This window comes from Talaromyces rugulosus, chromosome VI (assembly GCF_013368755.1).
Source record: "Talaromyces rugulosus chromosome VI, complete sequence".
Classification (NCBI taxonomy): Eukaryota; Fungi; Ascomycota; class Eurotiomycetes; order Eurotiales; family Trichocomaceae; genus Talaromyces; species Talaromyces rugulosus.
The window spans coordinates 2078498-2098334 of NC_049566.1; the positions used below are offsets into that span (position 1 = coordinate 2078498).

At 48.1% G+C, this 19837-nt stretch overlaps 5 protein-coding genes across 5 annotated transcripts; 3 read left to right on the plus strand and 2 right to left on the minus strand.

Annotated features, from left to right (window-relative positions):
- Nucleotides 1-846: 846 nt before the first annotated feature.
- TRUGW13939_11084 (uncharacterized protein) lies at nt 847-2235 on the minus strand (the record flags this gene model as incomplete). The annotated part of the gene is made up of 1 exon (XM_035494193.1): nt 847-2235. The coding sequence occupies one exon, from the start codon at nt 2233-2235 to the stop codon at nt 847-849; it is 1389 nt and encodes a 462-aa protein (XP_035350086.1).
- Nucleotides 2236-2662: 427 nt separating this feature from the next.
- TRUGW13939_11085 (uncharacterized protein) lies at nt 2663-7745 on the plus strand (the record flags this gene model as incomplete). The annotated part of the gene is made up of 2 exons (XM_035494194.1): nt 2663-2897; nt 2947-7745. The coding sequence occupies 2 exons, from the start codon at nt 2663-2665 to the stop codon at nt 7743-7745; spliced, it is 5034 nt and encodes a 1677-aa protein (XP_035350087.1).
- Nucleotides 7746-8695: 950 nt separating this feature from the next.
- On the plus strand, nt 8696-14449 carry TRUGW13939_11086 (uncharacterized protein; the record flags this gene model as incomplete). Its single annotated transcript, XM_035494195.1, has 3 exons — nt 8696-12248; nt 12688-12983; nt 13058-14449. Coding segments are annotated over 3 exons (5241 nt in total), but the record flags the coding sequence as incomplete, so codon positions are not given.
- A 650-nt stretch (nt 14450-15099) lies between these two features.
- Nucleotides 15100-17321, plus strand: TRUGW13939_11087 (uncharacterized protein; the record flags this gene model as incomplete). Its single annotated transcript, XM_035494196.1, has 10 exons — nt 15100-15192; nt 15245-15389; nt 15448-15588; nt 15639-15703; nt 15764-15809; nt 15864-16403; nt 16456-16761; nt 16813-16909; nt 16964-17090; nt 17157-17321. The coding sequence occupies 10 exons, from the start codon at nt 15100-15102 to the stop codon at nt 17319-17321; spliced, it is 1725 nt and encodes a 574-aa protein (XP_035350089.1).
- A 226-nt stretch (nt 17322-17547) lies between these two features.
- On the minus strand, nt 17548-19738 carry TRUGW13939_11088 (uncharacterized protein; the record flags this gene model as incomplete). Its single annotated transcript, XM_035494197.1, has 4 exons — nt 17548-19420; nt 19473-19567; nt 19621-19650; nt 19706-19738. 4 exons carry the CDS (start codon nt 19736-19738, stop codon nt 17548-17550), a joined length of 2031 nt encoding a protein of 676 aa, XP_035350090.1.
- Between the last annotated feature and the right edge of the window lie 99 nt (nt 19739-19837).

Below are 19837 nucleotides of genomic sequence, written 5' to 3' on the forward strand. Positions count from 1 at the left end.
TTTCGAAGTCGTTATCACGTGCGTATTTTCTAATGCCATCCAGAATACATAGGACTAAGGAGACCCTTACCAAAAAGAGTTGCATCTAGTGGAAAAAGTCCGTCATCCAAGACCTCGTTGGCTGCCTGAGGCAGAAATTGTGCTTGCCTATACATAACCGGTCTGGTGGGTAAGTGTCAAAGTGGAGCGCCCGCACTCCATTACATTACATTGTTCATGGCACCTGGGGACTCCCTACCATGTAATAAGAGCAATCTACAGGGAATATCAATTGATGATTTCACGAATATGTTTCTTTTATCACTTGGTTATATGCAGAAAAATTACTGGCTCAATTGGTTAACTAGATTTGAATTTACGGTTCATTCTTTTTTTGCGCCAACTACTAGTGAAATATATATCGTGTACTCCCGGACGTGAAGAATCTAACACCATCACCTAAAATCAATTGATGTTAAAAGGCCATGAGTTTACATATAAATTACTATTTTATATATTACATTTGAAGACTGCTTCAACTTCAATGTTGAAAATTCGAATGGCCGACGTACATGTATTTGCGCAACGTGCACGTGATGTCGCGGCAGTAAAAACATCAACATGCAAACATGGAACTACATGCGTGGACACCTCAGCAAGTGGCCGATATTTCAATGTTATGTCAACTAGTAGTCATGGACCAAAGAGTGTATGCAAATATCAATTAATCAAGTGTTATGCTGATATTGAAAATTTATCTGGGTATAGATCAACGCCGTCCAATGCTAATGCACTATGTAAATTAAATAATCGCAAATGAACTGGTCGAGAGACCAGAACCCAACCCCCCCCCTATCCAGTCGTGAGCTACTGAATCAACTCATCCTTCCCTAAGAATGCAGCCATGGGGTCGGCTGCATCCATACGACTTCGCTTATACGACTCGAGCTCCTCTTCGTCGATTCCCTGATGAAGGGCATGGAGATCCCGCTTCTTACTATCAATATCCACATTGCGGGGCTTCTCTTCTTCTTCTTCTTCTTCTTGTGCCTGCTCTTCAAGACCATTTTGCTCTGCGGCGTCGAGGATTGCCAAGCTGCGTACATCTTTAGCAGCCCTGAGCCCGTCCTCACCAGTACAATAACTGTTTTTGGTTGTGGAATGACAACAAGCGTAGCCCCATTCGAAATTGAACCACCAACTTCCCCATACCGATTTGTGATTGTTGGTAAGTACATCCTCTGCGTATTTTGATTTGACAGCCTTCTTAGGTGCTCCCTTGATGGCACCTGTTTCGTCATATTCAACAAATCTCTCATTTTCAATGACGGCGGCATCGCGTAATGGCGCAGCTTGTAGATGCTCTTCGCCACCATACTTGTCAAAAAGAGCTTTCCGTTGTGCCTGACGCTTCGCTTCAGTGTCAGCCAATTCTCGTTTCCGGAGGATCTCGCCCGACGTTGGGTTCGCCTGAAGATGGTGCTGTTTATCACCGCGTTCCTGGGATTCCCATGCATAGGTTTGCGCTCTTTCGAATTCTGCCGCATCTCCGGATGATCGAATAAAGTTCTCTTCGGCAACGAGAGCGGACGCTTGATCGGATTGTGCGCCCAAGTCAAGCATCGAACGCGTCTTTGGGTCATATTTCGCTGAGTCGAGATCCAAGTTCAAAAGATACTTGGCAGTATCTTCACGGATACGAAGATTCCTGGTCGCCGTACTCTGTTGTCGACCCATATCAGACTCCTCCGCATACCGGGCCTCTTCCTGACCTTCGCCGTCGCTTTCGTCATTATCTTCAGCGCCACCAACAGCCTTCTTTGTCTGCTTTTTGAGGGTCTCAAGTTCCTCATATTCTTCAACGACGTTTTGATATTCACTAGCGTCGTAGCCGTTCCAACGATCTCGCTTCGCATCCCAGCCCAGGTCCACGTCTTGAAGGACCTCATCTGCCTGGATATCCTTTCCTGTCCATTTCGCTCCTTGTTTTCGAGGTCGACTGAGGCACTCTTTTGTTTTGTGTGTCATCGCACCGCAGTTCTCACAAGCACCCTTTCGATATTTGGTGGCGGCAGGCCCTGCGCGCTTCCCTCGATCGTACCATTTCGAGTCTGCAGCCTGTTTTTTCAGACGCTGATGCTCGAGATAATCTGCCGCCGAGGATTCGTCGTCGATATAGAATGGTTTCTGCGCAATAAACGACGGGATGTATTCGTTACGCTCTTTTGAGGGCACGTCGGTGGGTTTTCGAGACATGGTGATTAGAAAAAAAGAGTCGAAGTATAAAAAGTGTAAATTTCCGTTTGGATGAGATTCACACAAAGCGATGATTTCGCAAGTGGTAAACCTTGGCAGCGGAGATGAGGCGCTGAAGAAAAGACTTGACGTCCGATCCGCGAATCGCGACGAAAATACATCACGTGATACAGCGCGACAAATGTCTTAGCGTCCTGCCAAACTAGCGGCTCATTAGCGGCGGTTGGCGGTTAATGCACGTCATCTGCGTGATTGTTGATGATCGCGGTATGTAGGAGACGCGTTTTTGCAGAATTTAAAGATCCATTAATATTGTCGTGTCTGCAGTTTCATTCACCTGTTTTTTCTCACCGAAAATACGTGTATGCTTAGAATATATGCACCACCATGGTTCTGACCAAACACATCCATCCTTCTGACTGCTACGATGGAGACGTTTCGAGTTCTTCTGAATTGCATTGATCACTATCAAGCAACCCCTACTGAGTTCGACCCTCCTGTTCCTTTCAGCAATGGCATATCGAAACGAAACGGCAAACCAAAGGTGCCGGTCATCCGTGTCTTCGGAGCGACGGAAACTGGTCAAAGAGTTTGCGCTCATATCCACGGTGTATTTCCGTATCTCTACGTCGAATATCGTGGTAGCCTCGGGACGGACGAAGGTAGGAAAGTCTTTTTGAATCTTTGGCACTTTTCTGATTTGGATACAAGTAAAAAATGCAATTCGCGAGTTGCACAGCTCTATCGATCATGCCCTGGCAAACAGCTATCGCGCGAATGCATACGATGGGAAAGTCGCATATGTCGCTCATATATCCCTTGTCAAGGGAATCCCATTCTATGGCTTTCATGTCGGATATCGTTTTTATTTGAAGATATACTTGATGAACCCACTCAACTCGTCTCGGCTGGCAGATCTTCTACGGCAAGGTGCCGTAATGAAGCGCCCACTACAAACTTACGAGAGTCATATACAGTATATTCCTCAATGGATGTGCGATTACAATTTGTACGGATGTGCGTATATGGACTGTGAAAAAGTCAAGTTTCGATCTCCAGTTCCCGATTATCTCGAATTGTCCAACCTGGACCACCGGTGGCATGACCAGTCAATACCAAATGAGAACATTTCCAGCGAAACGGCTTTACCGAAGCAGAGCTACTGTGCTTTGGAGGTGGATGTCTGTGTTCAGGACATAGTTAATCGACATATCATCAAAGAAAGACCTTTACATCATGATTTCATTGAGCGCAAATATCCAATATCCACTGAAGAAAGACTTGTGCACAGTATGGCAGGCCTCTGGCAGGACGAGATGAAAAGACGCAGGCGGAAAATGGGACTCCAGAATACTGACAGCAGTTCTTTTTTTACTGAGGAGCTCGTTTCCATGTCAGCAAGCCAGCGGGATCAAAAAATGCCGGGCTGGATACACGAACAAGAGTTCCGTGAAAAATTACTGAGCATCGTGAAGGAAGAAGCCAAGGGAAATACAGAACCCATATCATTCGATAATTTCGTGAAGAAAGAAGCTTCTGAAAACGCTGTGCAATCCGCACTGGAAAGTGTGGAGGATCTCTATCCCAAGAAGCTTGAGCCGAGAATTGCCGAAATGGACCCTGTACAACCTGAAACAAATATGAACGAAGAGGCTAATGACGATACGATTCAGGGTAATGAATTTGACGACACAAACGAATACGAAAACATCAATGAAGATTTACGAACCGAGAATGCGAATACTGTCGATGCGCTTACCGAGGATTTCCCAAGCAGTGCCTTTCAGACAGATGACGACTTGGCAGATTTGCCTACCGACCAAACAGTTGAGAGTGCTGGACCCGGTGAACCATTTTCTATGGGAGAAGACAACGCGCATAGTGATATATACAAAGATGGCCTGGTCTCAGCGTCGATAAGCTCCCGTAAGAGAGCAGAAACGGACGACATTTCCGACACACATGTGAAGAAACGTCACAAGCGTGTCGAAATTGATACCATCATTGGAATGTCCACTTCGAGAGGAAACGACTCCTTTTCTTCATTTGACATAGCGGCAGCTCTCGAAGAGGATGGCATGATCAATGGACGTATCGGCCCAGATGATACCCCCCCGGTTTCCTCACAAGGCGAGTTGGTTTCTTCTCAAAAGACTGCGCAAGACAAGACTGCAAGCCGGAACCAACGCCTTCCTTTCCCAGTTGTGAAAAACCCTAACGATCCATACACCTTGTTTAGTTTCAGCCAGAGGAGCGGACCTTCCAAAGAGACCTCGCAACTATCCCAGGTCACAGAAAACCAAGAGTCGAGCGATAACCATACTCTGCATGAGAAACTGTCTTTAGAACAGCAGTCAAGGAGCAGTGATGCTATTGCTAGCCAAAACTCCCAACTCGAGTCACTGGCGGCTAATATTTACGATGCATTTGAAATCCCCAAAGATCGCAGAGTGCTGTGCTATCGTTACTTGTGTCCATCACCTAGCGAGATTACGGCAACCATTGATGACGACGGGCGTCCGGCAATGATTCATCAAAAAGCTTACTACAGTAACGAAATTGATGTGCCAGAACGAAAGAGAGAGTATGCAGGACGAGAATTCCGCCTAATGAGCGATACGATTCGCTTTCTTCCTGATTTCGATAGACAAGGCGCGCCTTCTCACTTGTATACCGAGAGGCCCCCTCTCGTGGACCCCGAACATCAACGAAAAAGTGATCAAAGGCTACGTGAGTTGTCATCGGCTAAAATATGGGAGTTTGCACAACTACCCCCAACTCGTAGTGAGGTCATTGAATGGCTTGAAAATGAAAGACAATCCCAACAGAAGAACATTTGCAACCTGATGCCACGGAGAATACCCACGAAACCCAATCTATTGTCTCAGATTGAAGGTGCGACTCAAAAAGATCCTCATGGATTTAAATATTCTCAAAACCGAGCAACAACAAGTGTGAAACATCGAATTCAGTACATGAGTGTTATGAGCTTGGAAATACACGTCAATACCCGTGATAATCTTGCGCCGGACCCAGAAGAGGATGAGATATCCTGTATTTTCTGGAGCCTTCAGTCAGATGACGATGATTTGGCCGCCGATAACAATATCGACGGCAGGCGTATGGGAATAATCCACCAACCAGGCCATGTGTTGGAGCCACTGACTAAGTCTTTGAATATCGAGGTGCAGTCCGAAGTCTCAGAGTTGGATTTAATGACTCATCTTGTCGACATCGTGCGGTCGTTTGACCCAGATATTCTCACCGGCTACGAGGTACACAATAGCTCATGGGGCTATATTCTAGAGCGAGCGCGACTGAAATACGAATATGATTTATGTGACGAATTATCGCGTGTTAAAAGCCAATCGCATGGTAGATTTGGCAAGGAAAATGATCGATGGGGATTCCACAACACATCCTTTGTGCAGGTGACAGGACGACATATGATTAATATTTGGCGGGCAATGAAGGGTGAACTTACTTTGCTGGGGTACACAATGGAAAACGTTGTGTATCATCTGCTTCGCAGACGGATTCCGCATTATCCATTCAAAGATCTGACCAGATGGTACACTGGAAGCAAGCCGCGGGAGGTGATGAAAGTAATTGATTACTTTCTTTCCCGTACACAGATGGACTTGGAGATTCTTGACGCCAACGAGTTGATTTCCCGCACAAGTGAGCAGGCACGTCTGCTTGGAACTGATTTTTTCTCGGTTTCTAGTCGTGGTTCGCAGTTCAAAGTCGAGTCACTGATGTTCCGAATTGCGAAACCGGAAAATTTCATACTTATATCCCCAAGCAAAAGACAGGTTGCGCAGCAGAATGCTCTCGAGTGTCTCCCGTTGGTGATGGAACCTCAAAGCGATTTCTACCCGAGTCCCTTGCTGGTATTGGACTTTCAATCACTTTACCCGAGTATCATGATAGCATACAACTACTGCTATTCGACCTTTTTGGGTAGACTTGTGAGTTGGCGCGGACGTAATAAAATGGGAGTCATCGACTATGAGCGAGAGTGTCGATTGCTCGAACTATTACAGGACGATATCAATATTGCCCCCAACGGGATGATGTATGTCAAACCGAAAATACGCAGGTCCTTGATGGCTCGAATGTTGAGCGAAATCCTCGAAACTCGGGTCATGGTTAAGGGCGGTATGAAGGTTGACAAGGACGACAAGAACCTGCAGCGGCTGCTCAATCATAGGCAGCTGGCACTCAAATTGATAGCCAACGTCACGTACGGCTATACGTCAGCGTCTTTTTCGGGCCGAATGCCTTGTTCTGAGATTGCTGATAGTATCGTTCAGACGGCGCGTGAGACCTTGGAAAGGGCGATTGCTCTGATCCACTCTGTTGAAAGATGGAATGCCGAGGTAGTTTATGGTGATACGGACAGTTTGTTCGTCCATCTCAAAGGCCGAACTCGCGACCAGGCATTCACCATCGGCGAAGAAATCTCTAAAGCAGTGACAAAGATGAACCCACGACCCATCAAACTCAAATTTGAAAAGGTTTACCATCCGTGCGTGCTTATTGCAAAGAAGCGGTATGTTGGATACAAATACGAACATCGAGATCAAGTCGAACCCGAGTTTGATGCCAAGGGAATCGAGACTGTGCGACGCGATGGCACCCCAGCCGAACAAAAAATCGAGGAAAAGGCGCTCAAAGTTCTGTTTCAAACTGCAGATCTTAGCCAGGTCAAAAGTTATTTCCAGAAACAGTGCTCAAAAATCATGCAAGGCAGAGTCTCGATTCAGGATTTTTGCTTTGCTCGTGAAGTCAGACTAGGCACGTATAGCGAAAAAGGTACGATGACTGCCGGGGCTTTGGTCAGCACCAGAAAGATGATGGAGGATCATCGCCAAGAGCCTCAATATGGGGAACGAGTCCCCTATGTTGTTGTCAGCGGCGCTCCGGGCGCGAGGCTGATCGATCGTTGTGTTGCTCCAGAGGTATTGCTGAATAACAGCCATCTCGAGCTGGACGCCGAATACTACATCACCAAAAACTTGATTCCTCCTCTGGAAAGGATCTTCAACCTTGTTGGCGCAAACGTCCGCCAGTGGTACGACGAGATGCCCAAAATCCAACGCATTCGCCGCATCGAAGGCGCCTTCACAGGACTGGGGAGAGATAACGGAACATCAAAGAAAACGCTGGAATCGTACATGAAGTCATCCTCGTGTATCCTCTGCAAGGATAAAATCCAGAACGCCAGCCCCCCTCTCTGCGCCGCTTGTGCCAGTCAACCGCACGTTTCTCTTTTCAAATTGACGTCTCGACTGCAGCAGGCTGAACGCCGCACGACCAACCTGCAAAAAATCTGCCGTTCTTGTATGGGCGCTTCGTTTGGGGAAGAGGTCACCTGCGATAGCAAAGAGTGTCCGGTGTTTTACTCGAGGACGCGAGAGGTGTCTAAACTGAAAAACTCAAATGCGGTCCTCGGCCCTGTGATAGAGTATTTGGAGCGAGAAAGCGAACGCGGTTTGGAGTGGTAGTGCGATTCTAAGTACCTTTGGAATGTGCTTGGCCTATTTTCGTTTCACTGATTACGTGGGGTTTTTTGTTATTATTGTGTAAAGATAGAAGATACCCTGCATTGAATGCGTTGACTGGAGTTCACATCGAGTCGTTGAATGAATAATTGTATTTCTACAAGAATTGGAAATATCAGTAAAAAAAAATTGGCGCTGGCTCCGGCGTCTCTGAGAGACATGTGGAACCATGTACAACAGTATAAAAAGTAAAGGAGAAAAAGAAATTAAACCAACAGGTAGACCTTACGGTAAAAGTGACTGCTCAACAAAAAATGCGGCGCAAAAATCTTGCACAGCCATGAGGACATGAAAGCCTTGCTGTGTTATGCTTCATTATATGGCACAGGAAATGGGACGCTCTGATTGGTCAGCCTTGTGACTGGTCATATATTTCTTTTTTGGAAAATCATGGAAAATCACGGATATCCTGCATTTTCACAAGAGAATCATAAATAAAATAATATTCCAAGTTCTTTCTAACTTAGCGGGCTTTTTAGGCCGGTGCAATCTGATTTGATACATAATCGCTAGCTTCTCGAAACCTCGTAGAACCAGGCAACCTGGACAAGCGTGTAGAGCAACACCGTCAAATAGATCGAGCAGACAAGGCTAGAAATCAGCCTTGTGTGAGTCAGAAGTGGGGTGAGTACTGTAATAGCCCAAATCTCCAGCCTGACACCCCGCCTGATATCTCTAGTCTCTCACTTCTAAAAAAATTTCCTACCTTCTCTGGTCACACATCTAACTCTTCAAGAACATCCTGTGCACCACCCAACTCCTTACTCATCCATCAAGATTCCATCGCTGCCTCATATCTGCCGTCCACTGAGGTGTCAATATGAGACCCGCCGGGTGAGAGAACAAGCCTTAAGACCGAATATGAACAGTCGCTAATATCTAATGGTTATAGGAAGAGAGAGTGTTTTGAGTTTCGCGATACCGGGAACTGCGGACGCAAAAACTGCAGATTTGACCATATCAGAGCCCCTATGCGAGGTGGAGGACGTGGACGAGCCCCGCGAGCATTCTCTGATAGCAATCAAACACCAAACAGCGCTCACGAGAAAAACGAATTCTTTGAGTGGAGAAGGCATGTCCTATCGCACACTCATGACGATCTCACTCTCGGGAGGAAACTTGGGTGGTTTTTCCAAGAAGCTCGTCGACTCGTTGACGTGGACCGTGGCTATGCCCAGCAAGTTGTTGACTATCTCTCCCAGGAGGGTGGATTGAAACGTATCCGTGAGCTGGTTGACCGTGAGTTTACAGTGATGTTAGAGTCGAGACAGATGACCGTATTTGCGGAACAGATGTTGCCTTTTCTTGAAATGGTAATCCACGCAGACGTCCTCGCTTCTCTCTTACTCGAACAAGCAGTGGGTACGATTTACACTTTCATCTTTGGTCAAGGAGGTCAGCGTGTCGTGAGACTTTTGAGTTATCTTGCCGATATTTTGGAATTATCTAGCAAGAAGGATATCGAAGACAGCTCGGACACTAAAGAGAAATGTGTCTTGCACTTGGAGATGACCCTTCTTTTCCTGAAACAAGTCGTCAACTTAAACTCCACGGCAATTGTGTGCGAGCCATTGAAGCCTGTCGTGCGTCGATTCGAGGCAATATATATGGCCCTTGAATCTTCAAAATCGGGCCCATGGCTTGTTGGAGCTCGTTCGCATCTTGAGAATATCCAGCGTCGACTGGATATTGGAAGCTTATTACCTGATCGCAAGCCACCCACCCAGACAAGCAATTCTAACAACCCTGATAAATTCGTGGTTCCCCTTGAACCTCCCGGAGGCAGACATGATAATGACCACTCAGACATCTGCCAAATAAAAATAATGCCCACTCTTCAAGAGGTACGGTCTACTCGAAGCGAATATCTGCCTCCACGAGATCCAAGTCAGTGGCATACAGACGGCGTGTCAGGTCTTCTTGACAGAAATTTCCGGCTACTTCGCGAAGATACGGTGGGACAGCTCCGTGACGCCATTCACAACGAGATAGTGCCTGGCCACATCGTTCAGAATAACCATAACGGATTGAGAAATCGCGTCTACAAGAACGCCCAAATTGATAGTCTCGATATGGACATCTTCCAGGGACTCCGGATTCAGATGGTATTCCCACAACCGACAGCCGTGCAAAAACTGAGCAACAGAAGAGAGCGAGAAGAGTGGTGGCAGCTGTCCAAGCGGCTTCAGACATCCGCTCTAGTTTTCTTGACCGATTATCAGGGGTTTGCAGTATTTTGCACGGTGTCTGAACCGAAAGCCAAGAGACCGAGAAACGAGGAAGATTATATGCCAGCGCCCCGGGAAAACGAAGAAGTCACACTCTGGACAGATTCACAGGTCGCAGGGGTCGTCCTTGGCCTGGTAGAGACAGACAGACCGAGTGTCAGGAACATACTGGAAGCGTATAAATCAGGGCATACGTCGACTGGGAGGCTGTCTCTGATCGAGTTTCCTGGGGTTCTTCTGCCATCGTTTCAGCCAACGCTGCAGGCGCTGCAGCGGATGCAACAGACCGCGTACCTTCCCTTTGCAGATATCCTCACCGCCCACGCCCAGACCGACATTCCTCCTCCACTCTACGCGCTGCAGCCTGGCTTCTCTTTCAATCTCCAATGCCTGATGAAAGATGGCCGCCAGCTACATCTGCATCCAGGACAGCCTTTTGATATCCAGAAGCTTCATGATCAGTGCGACCTCGATGAAGCTCAGGCCGAGGCTCTGGCCAACTCCCTCCAGAGAAAGATAGGCCTGATCCAGGGGCCACCAGGTACTGGAAAGAGCTTCACCGGTGTCTCTATCGTCAAAGTGTTACTCGCAAACAAGAAGAAAGCAAAACTGGGTCCCATACTCTGTGTGTGCTATACCAACCATGCCCTGGATCAATTCCTGGAAGATCTGCTGAAGAAAAAGATCACATCCCAAATTGTCCGCATTGGCTCTCGGTCGAAGTCTGAAGCAATAGAACCTTTTACCATGCGCAACGTCGCTAAAAAATTCGAGAAAACAAAATTCGAAAGATCCAGGTTTGGTGAACTCCTGGGGCAGCTGAAAAGTGCAACCAACGATTTCCCAGATGCTGGGCTAAACCGAAGGAGTTCGTCGGACGATATTGTCAGTTTCCTGAAAAAGACTAACATCGACCATTACAAGCAACTTTTTGAAGAAGATACCAACGGGTGGCGCATACACTCAACAGGTGGATCGGAGGGAACCCTCCGAAACTGGTTACATAACGGCAAATCGAGTAACGGCCGGCCTCGTCTTGTCGAAGAGCTACAGGATGTGCATATAGATTCGATGACTTTCCAGGAACGTAAAGCACTGTATTTGGACTGGACCCATGAGGCCCAGGAACAAACTTATGCACGAGGTACCGAGTTCATCCTAAACCACGCAGGAATAAAATCATCTTTTGATAAAATTCGCAACGAAGGGGACCTCCGCTGCCTTCAAAATGCCGATGTGATTGGGGTCACAACTACCGGACTTGCTCGAAACCTGGAAATGCTACGGCGATTACAATCTAAAGTTCTCATCGGCGAAGAGGCCGGCGAGGTCCTCGAGGCACATCTCCTTACTGCACTTATACCGTCTCTTGAGCATGCTATTCTTATTGGCGATCATCTGCAGCTTCGACCACAGATCCAAAATTACGATTTTTCAGCTGAGAACCCCAGAGGAGGTGATCAGTACGCACTTGACGTCTCTTTGTTTGAGAGACTTGTGGATACAAGCGAGGATGGCCTAAGCCTCCCTCTCAGCACGCTCGAGACACAGAGACGCATGCATCCTTCCATTGCAGATCTCATTAGGAATACATTATACCAAAAGCTCAGGGATGCACCATCGGTCTCCGAGTACCCCGGTGTGATGGGAATGCGGCGAAGACTTTTCTGGTTGGATCACCGCGAGTTGGAAGCAGGCTCCTCTGGAAACGATGCAATGACAACTTCGCATTGGAACCAGCATGAACTTAAATTGACAGCAGCTCTTGTGATGCATATCACTTTGCAGGGAGAGTACAAAGCGGGTGATGTCGCAGTTTTGACCCCTTATCTTGGGCAGCTCCAGCGCCTACGAACAGAATTACAGCGTTTTTTCACTATTTCGGTAAGCGAGCGAGACCAGGATCAGCTCGACCAGGCAGGCTTTGAGAATGGAGAAAGTCCTGCCAACAAAAATATTGTGAAAGAAAATTTGCTACAATCAGTTCGATTGGCAACAGTGGACAACTTTCAAGGCGAGGAGGCCAAGGTGATAGTAATATCTCTTGTTCGAAGCAACCGGCAGAACCGATGCGGATTCTTGCGTACATCTAATCGCATTAACGTTCTTCTCTCACGAGCCAAGCATGGAATGTACATCATCGGGAACGCTGAAACATCCGGTCATGTCCCGATGTGGGCGAAGGTGATCGAGATGTTTCGAGACGCCAATAACTTTGGTACTATGTTGGAGCTGCAATGCCCACGCCATCCCGAAACTCTCATTTCAGTCTCGGAGCCTGACCACTTTACCCAATTCTCGCCAGAGGGAGGCTGTAATCTTCGTTGCATTAATAGGTTATCGTGTGGTCACCCTTGTGTTCAGAAATGCCATTCAAAGGCATTGCACGACGCAGTTCATTGTTTGGAAGACTGTCCTAGACCACTGAAAGGGTGCGACCATCCATGTCCAAAGCACTGTGGTGACCCATGTCCTGTTAGATGCACTGTAAAAGTCCACGACCCGGACCGCGTTCTTTCATGCGGACACTCGGCTCGAATTTTACCATGCTGGCAGACACAAAATCTCTCAACTGTGCGTTGTCCAGTCATAGTGACTAAGACAGTTCCCGGTTGCAACCATCAGGTGACCGAACAGTGCTGTGTCGATGTCAACAGTGTTAGTTACAGATGTAATAAGCAATGCCGGTCAAACTTGCCCTGTGGACATTCCTGCAAACGACTATGTCATCAATGTGTTTCTCGTGATGAGACAGGCGAATTCCGCACTGATCATGGAGCTTGCAGGCAACAGTGCGGACGTAGCCACACAACATGTGCCCACGTATGTCGTACACCATGCCATGGTGAAGATACCTGCCCACCATGCAGTGAGACTTGCGACGTTCGCTGTGGTCATTCAAGGTGTAGCAGAAAATGCCACGAGCCGTGTGTACCTTGCGCTGAGGATGAATGTTTGTCAGCTTGTCCACATAGTAAATGCTCGATGCCTTGTTCGGCTCCTTGCGACCATGTTCCGTGTTCGAAGCGGTGTGAGAAGATCCTTAAATGCGGCCACCAGTGCCCGTCAGTGTGCGGAGAAAGCTGCCCTTCTGTTGAATTCTGTCAGATTTGTTGCGGCGACAAGATCAAAGATACCATGATCGACTTCATACTGGGAGAGAGCTATCACGAGATCGACTTAAATGAGAATCCATGCATTTTCCCTCATTGTGGCCACTTTCTGACCATGGAAAGCATGGACGGCCAGCTCGATTTGAAAAAGCACTACATCATGGACACGAACGACAAGCCGATTGCTATAGCTTCCTCTTCGGAACCGTTCTCGATTGATGACATAAAGAGATGCGCAACTTGTCGAGGTTCTCTCCGGGATATTGCTCGATATGGCCGACTCGTTCGTCGCGCCCTGCTGGACGAAAGTACCAAGAAATTAATTCTCTTTTCCAACAATGAGTACATTGTGATGGCCAAAGACCTGAGCAAGAATTTGAATGGTCTTCGTGAGAGGGAAACCGAAAAATCCGAGGCTTTCAAGAACAAAAAAGACATAGAAATTGAAGGACCGCGCGGTCGCCAGATTGAGATATTGGCCAAATTAATGTCACTTCGTTGGCGTGAATCGTTATCGTTACGGAAACGGTTGGTGAGCTACCATCGAAAAGTCTCGCAGGAAGAGCAACCGTTCCAGCGAGTCCGCAACAAAGTAGAGGATGTCCGGAGACGGAAAAGGGCAGACGTTAACTTTGAGTTTGACGAAAGCGTGCTACAGACAAAGGGTGTCTTGATGGCTACTGCATTGTTGATTCGTCTCGATACTGCATTGATAGCCGACTTTCTGACATTACGCCGCAAATCAATACAGAAAGGAGACGTGACAAACAGCTTGACTATTGACTTGAAGAAGAACAGACAGGACTGCGACGATCTTGTGCAAAGCGCGGCAGCTTCGATGAGAGTGTCACTTGAAGTCGAAGGACTTGTATTTTTTGCTCAGCTTTGTGCTCTGGAGCAACCCTTTAGAAATGTGTCGATGACAGAGAGCCTAATTGAAAAAGGTATGGAAGCAGTTGAAAAGGCAAGAGAGCTATGCATGAGAAACCCCGGACAAACAGCAGGCCTGTTGGACGAAGTAGACGGGGCCCGGACCATGTTGAACCAGGGCACGTTCTACACCGCAGTGACCAACAAAGAGCGGCTCGCAGTGATTGGAGCCATGGCCCGCGAGTTTCGTGGGACAGGACACTGGTATTACTGCGTCAATGGCCATCCGTTCACCATTGGCGAGTGCGGCATGCCGATGGAGCAGTCTCGTTGTCCCGAGTGCGGTGCCCCTGTTGGCGGCCAAGCCCATCAACAGGTCGCTGGAGTGCGAAGGGCTGCCGATTTGGAAGAAGGACTACGCAACATGCATCTTTAGGTGTTGATATCATGATTGTATTGAATTGATGATGTTGGGATACTACTGTATCGATACCGACTTTCTCGGCGTTCCCTCCGATTGCCGAAGCGGGAAATGCGGGGTGCAGCATGTGGAGAAAGATGGCAGAAGAAAAGGGGACAGGAGAAAACAAGAAAACGACATGGATATATGGAATATTGATGAATGCGGCATGTTGACTGGCCGATTTTGTGCTTGGACTCTTGCAATTGATCTCGTGCATCTTCCTGAAAAAAAGTATCTCCCGTTATGCTCCTCGTAACCAAGACCCCCGGAGCAAAGCAGTCCTGGCTCTGCTTGTACCCGGAACACAGTCTTCCGTGTATGAGCTTGTTTAAACTTGCAAAGTAATTTATCGGCCTGGCAGAAGAAGCCGATGCCGTGATAAACTATCGGCTGGCCGTCTCCATACGGGTCTCCATACAGTGAGCACGGGGAACTGGGGATCGGGAACGGACCCCTGCAGTCCGGCAACCGGCGCACATCCCGAAAGTACAGCCAAGACTTTTCTTCTCGACAAGTTCTTCTCCGCACTTAACTATGAATAAAAGGGGGTCGTCTGGTCGATTCATCCTCCTGAGCGGTATTTACAACTCACCCACTTTGGAAATATAGATCCAACGGTCGAAATGGCGTCCACGGTTGATGTCCAGAGCCAGCCTGCTCCCCAGGCCGGCTTTGCGATTATGTACAAGAATCCTTACCTGTTTGGTGTTGCTTTGGTTAGTATCTATTGTTGAGTAGGCTTTTCGTGATACTGACAGACTGCTGTAGTTCTCGACGCTGGGCGGCCTGCTCTTTGGCTATGACCAAGGCGTGGTATCCGGAATCATCACCATGGAGTCGTTTGGTGCCCGGTTTCCTCGTGTATATAGTGACAGCAGTTTCAAGGGCTGGTTTGTCTCGACTCTACTGCTAGGTATGTTTGTCTCGGGGGGGCTTTCCCTGAGAATATAGTAGACTTACATGATCAATAGCCGCGTGGTTTGGCTCGCTGTGTAACGGACCGATTAGCGATCGACTGGGTCGAAGAGCTTCCATGTTCATTGCAGTTGCAATCTTCGTTATTGGCTCGGCGATTCAGTGCGGCGCTGTCACAATTCCGATGCTTTTTGCTGGTATATTGTTCTATTGATGAGAGCACAGGGGTAGAGCTAATTCTCAGTAGGAAGAGCTATTGCTGGTCTTGCCATTGGACAGCTGACCCAGGTCGTTCCTCTTTTTATATCCGAGGTATGAGAAACCTTTTTTTTTTTTTTTTTTGGTATTGGATCTGTCCCTGACACTGTTTAGATTTCCATTCCGGAGATTCGAGGCGGACTTGTCGTGCTCCAACAGCGTGAGTCGTTATCCAACACTATATTTCAGACACTCTGATACTGATACTCGCAAGTCTCCGTCACAATTGGCATCCTCGTCAGCTTCTGGATCGACTACGGTACCAACTATATCGGCGGCACGCACTGCGCCCCTGATATCCCCTATACTGGCGGCACAGCATCCTCTCGCACATTCAACCCATACACCGACATCCCCGCCAGCGGCCACTGCACCGGACAATCCGAAGCATCCTGGCGTCTTCCATTTTCTCTGCAAATCGTGCCCGCTCTGATTCTTGGTATCGGAATGATCTTCTTCCCGGAATCCCCCCGCTGGCTACTCATGCAGGAGCGCGACGATGAGGCGATTAGCAGTCTGTGCCGGTTGCGTCGGCTGGCTGAGCGCGACCATCCGGACCTGGTCAAGGAATTTCTCGAGATCAAGGCGCAGATTATGCTTGAGAATACTTTTTCGAGAGAGAAATGGCCGGGGTTGTCGGGTGTGCGTCTGCATGCTGCGGAGTATCTGTCGCTGCTCACTACATGGGCGCGTTTCAAGCGGTTGGCGATTGGATGCTGTGTCATGTTCTTTCAGCAATTTATGGGCTGCAACGGTGCGTCTCTCATTTTGTTTTTGGATATATATTTTCAAACTAATGTGACTAGCAATGATATACTACGCGCCCACCATCTTCTCCCAGCTCGGCCTCAGCGGCAACACCACCTCTCTCCTCGCAACTGGAGTATACGGCATTGTCAACTGCCTCAGCACCTTGCCTGCGCTCTTTCTGATCGACCGTGTCGGCCGTCGGGGATTGCTAATGTCCGGCGCAGTCGGAACGTGTATTTCCCTAGTCATCGTGGGCGGAATCCTGGGAGGGTATGGCTCTGCACTAACAGACAACAAAGCCGCAGGCTGGACGGCAATTGCATTTATTTATATCTACGATGTGAACTTTTCGTACTCTTTCGGTATGTCTTCTTCTAAATTCTCTTGAAAAAACTACGGCTAATGTTGTACAGCCCCGATTGGATGGGTTCTTCCATCTGAAATCTTCAATCTCTCAATCCGGTCCAAGGCTATTTCCATCACCACGTCGGCGACGTGGATGTGCAATTTGTAAGTCTTATCTTTTTTCTTTCTACTTCACATTTGACTAATGTCTTTCATCAGTATCATCGGCTTGGTCACACCAGACATGCTATCATCGATTTCCTGGGGAACATACATCTTCTTCGCCGCATTCTGTCTGCTCGCGTTTGCGTTTACCTTCTTTTGCATTCCTGAAACTCGGGGCAAGGTATGTCCCTTAAACATGTTTTTTTTCTCTTTCTTTTTCTAGAAATGTTCACTAACAAATGCAAAGACACTGGAAGATATGGACCTCATTTTCGGTGACACAGCCGCGCATGAAGAAAAACAGCGCATTGTGCATATTGAAGCGCAGTTGCGTGGGACGCCACTTGTTGATGACGATGTGCTCAAGGAGGATATTGTGCAGCAGGAGCATGCGCATGGTATGACGCAGTGAGGACAAATGTGTTGACATGGTTGTAGGCAGTCTGAATCGAAAAGCAAACAGTTGAATTATTGGATGAAGAGTTTTGAGTTTTTGTCAATTGGATGACACGTTATAAATCTACTGATGGGATGAAATAGTACTACTGCTCTACAAGAACTTGAAAATTGTCGTTGCACTTTTGAATTCCAATCTATTTACAGCATTAAAACATACAGATAACTTGCAACTTAAGAATTCAAGTCATATTCTCCTGGCCCGGGAAATCAACCCATTCGGCGAGATTAAACCCTGCTCCGCCAGGGGGTCCAATACCGACAGGTCCAGCTCCTCCAAATTCATTCTGAAACAAACCAAAAGCGCCCGCGTCGTTGAACAACTGGCCAGGTGGTTGCATCATGTATTGCGGCTGCATCTGGGACTGGCTCTCAGCCTGAGGGATCGGAGAACAGAGACGAGTGATAACGTCGAGGCACCGGGCCGCGAGACGGTTGTTGCTGAGGGATGGGTGCGTGAGGAGCGCCTTGGTGGTTTCCACGTCTTGGTACCAAGAGGACGCGTCTGGGGAGGTTGGGTCGGTCATAAGAAAGACGATCGGGATGAGAGCCGCCTGGAAAAGAAAGTACAACATGTACCATGCTCCGAGTCTCGTGCACATGTGCCGTTCCATAAACTCGGATATGGATATGATACTTGTACGCGCATATTGCAAGCACATGATTCTACATTCTCGCTCTGCCGGATCTTCTTGATCGCCGATAGAGTCGGCAGACGACCAATGTTCAGAAGCCCAGCGCAGAACAATCGGCCGATATATCAGCATGCGCATATTCCAATCTCGCCACATGAGTCGGTTGCGCACCAGCGCCAGCCAGTCAGATTCATTAGGCGAGCTACTTTTCAGATAGATGGGAAGCTCGTTGTACCATTCCTCCATGGGCTTGTGCAGCTCTTTGGTTTCTTCGGCCGTGATACTCGGGCTGGAGATGAGTCGGTGATAGACGTGATTTGTCTTCAAATGGAATTTGGCCTGCGCGATGAGACCGGTATATTGTGTTGGGCCGGGAGACTCGGGCGGCAGAGTTGTTGTTGCAGGTGTAAGAGACTCATCGTGGATATTCAGAACCTGCCTGGCATCCATGATGGCCTCTTCTGGGAGCAAAATCGGTCGCCCAAACGTTTTAGCTGCGCCGCTGTCAAACATGAAAACGCCCCACCACAGCCGTCGCCGGATTTCTCGTTGTAGCAGACTGATTTTCCAGCCTGGGAATTCCTTGTGTATTCCTAGACTCATCGACATGCGAACAGCCAGACCAAGGTAATTCCAGCCTGTGTTTGGCTTGTCGCGTTTTTGCGCGTAGTTGCTGAGAAGGACCAGGCCTTGTACAAGAGTGAGGTTCCCCATCTCAAACACCGATGCTTGTTGCAAATAACCTCTAGCTTCCTGGTAAAACGAAACGTCCAAATCAGAATTATCGTCACCGATACTCCAAGCTCCCAGAGCTAAGATCGTGTTTAGCAAAATCTGCCATGCCTGTCCATGTGGTCGTGGGATTTGCTCATGATATTGAGCTCTAAAGGTACTTTCGTGAACAAACGGATAACTGCTGTGGTAATTCATAAAATAGGCGTCAATAAATGCCTGCTCCACCAGGCCCGATGGAGCAGAGCTAATAAGCTGCGATTTGAGCGGCGCAGCTCTACGAAGACCGTTTTCACCTCGCGAAGGAATATTCAAGTCAAAGCCGTGTTCCGTGAGAGCTCGTAGCGGGACGACACTCGACGAGGCTCCAAAGTAGCCAGCCCCTTCAGGTCGGATCGACAATGCAGCCATACCGTCGGCCAAATCTCCCAGCGAGATCTCCCGCTCCGCCCATTCGAAGCCATCTGCTTGTTGGGGAACCGCTTCGGCCGCGGGCTGTGAATGTCTGCTTTCGGTTCGAGGATGTGGCGACTCCTTGGAAGATGCAGCTGGAGACATTGATGTTCTCGAGCGTGGATCCTGATCCTGGAGCAGGGAGGAAACTACGCTATCCAAGTCCCCGCCGGGGAATAACTTGCTCAGGGCATTTTCGTACGCTGTGAGGCGGTCTTCCACGTATGTTAAATGTCTGCGGAGGTAGTTAGTGTCTGATTAGGACGCTGCTCAAAGGTCTTACGTACTGCCGTGTCAACGGACTCCGGACAACTTTGGGACTGTATAAACACTCCTTCCCGAGTTTGAAGCATTGATCGCATGTTGGTTTTTGTTTGGAGCACTGTGGGGAATCAGATGGAGATGGTCTTGGGATAAGCGGCGATGACGACCTACTTTGGACTTTCTGGCTCTGCATTCGTCGCACTATTTGTTATATTAGTGGGTGGACAAAGGCAATAATCCAAGCATTCTTGCTTACGGCAAAATTCTGAATATCACGCGCACTGCTCATTTTCCAGCATTGATCAAAAAGCTAAAGGCACTATCTCCCGACTTGGGTAGAATGCCAGTCATCTAGTCCGGTTAGTCATGGACAGACCAGAGTTTTGAG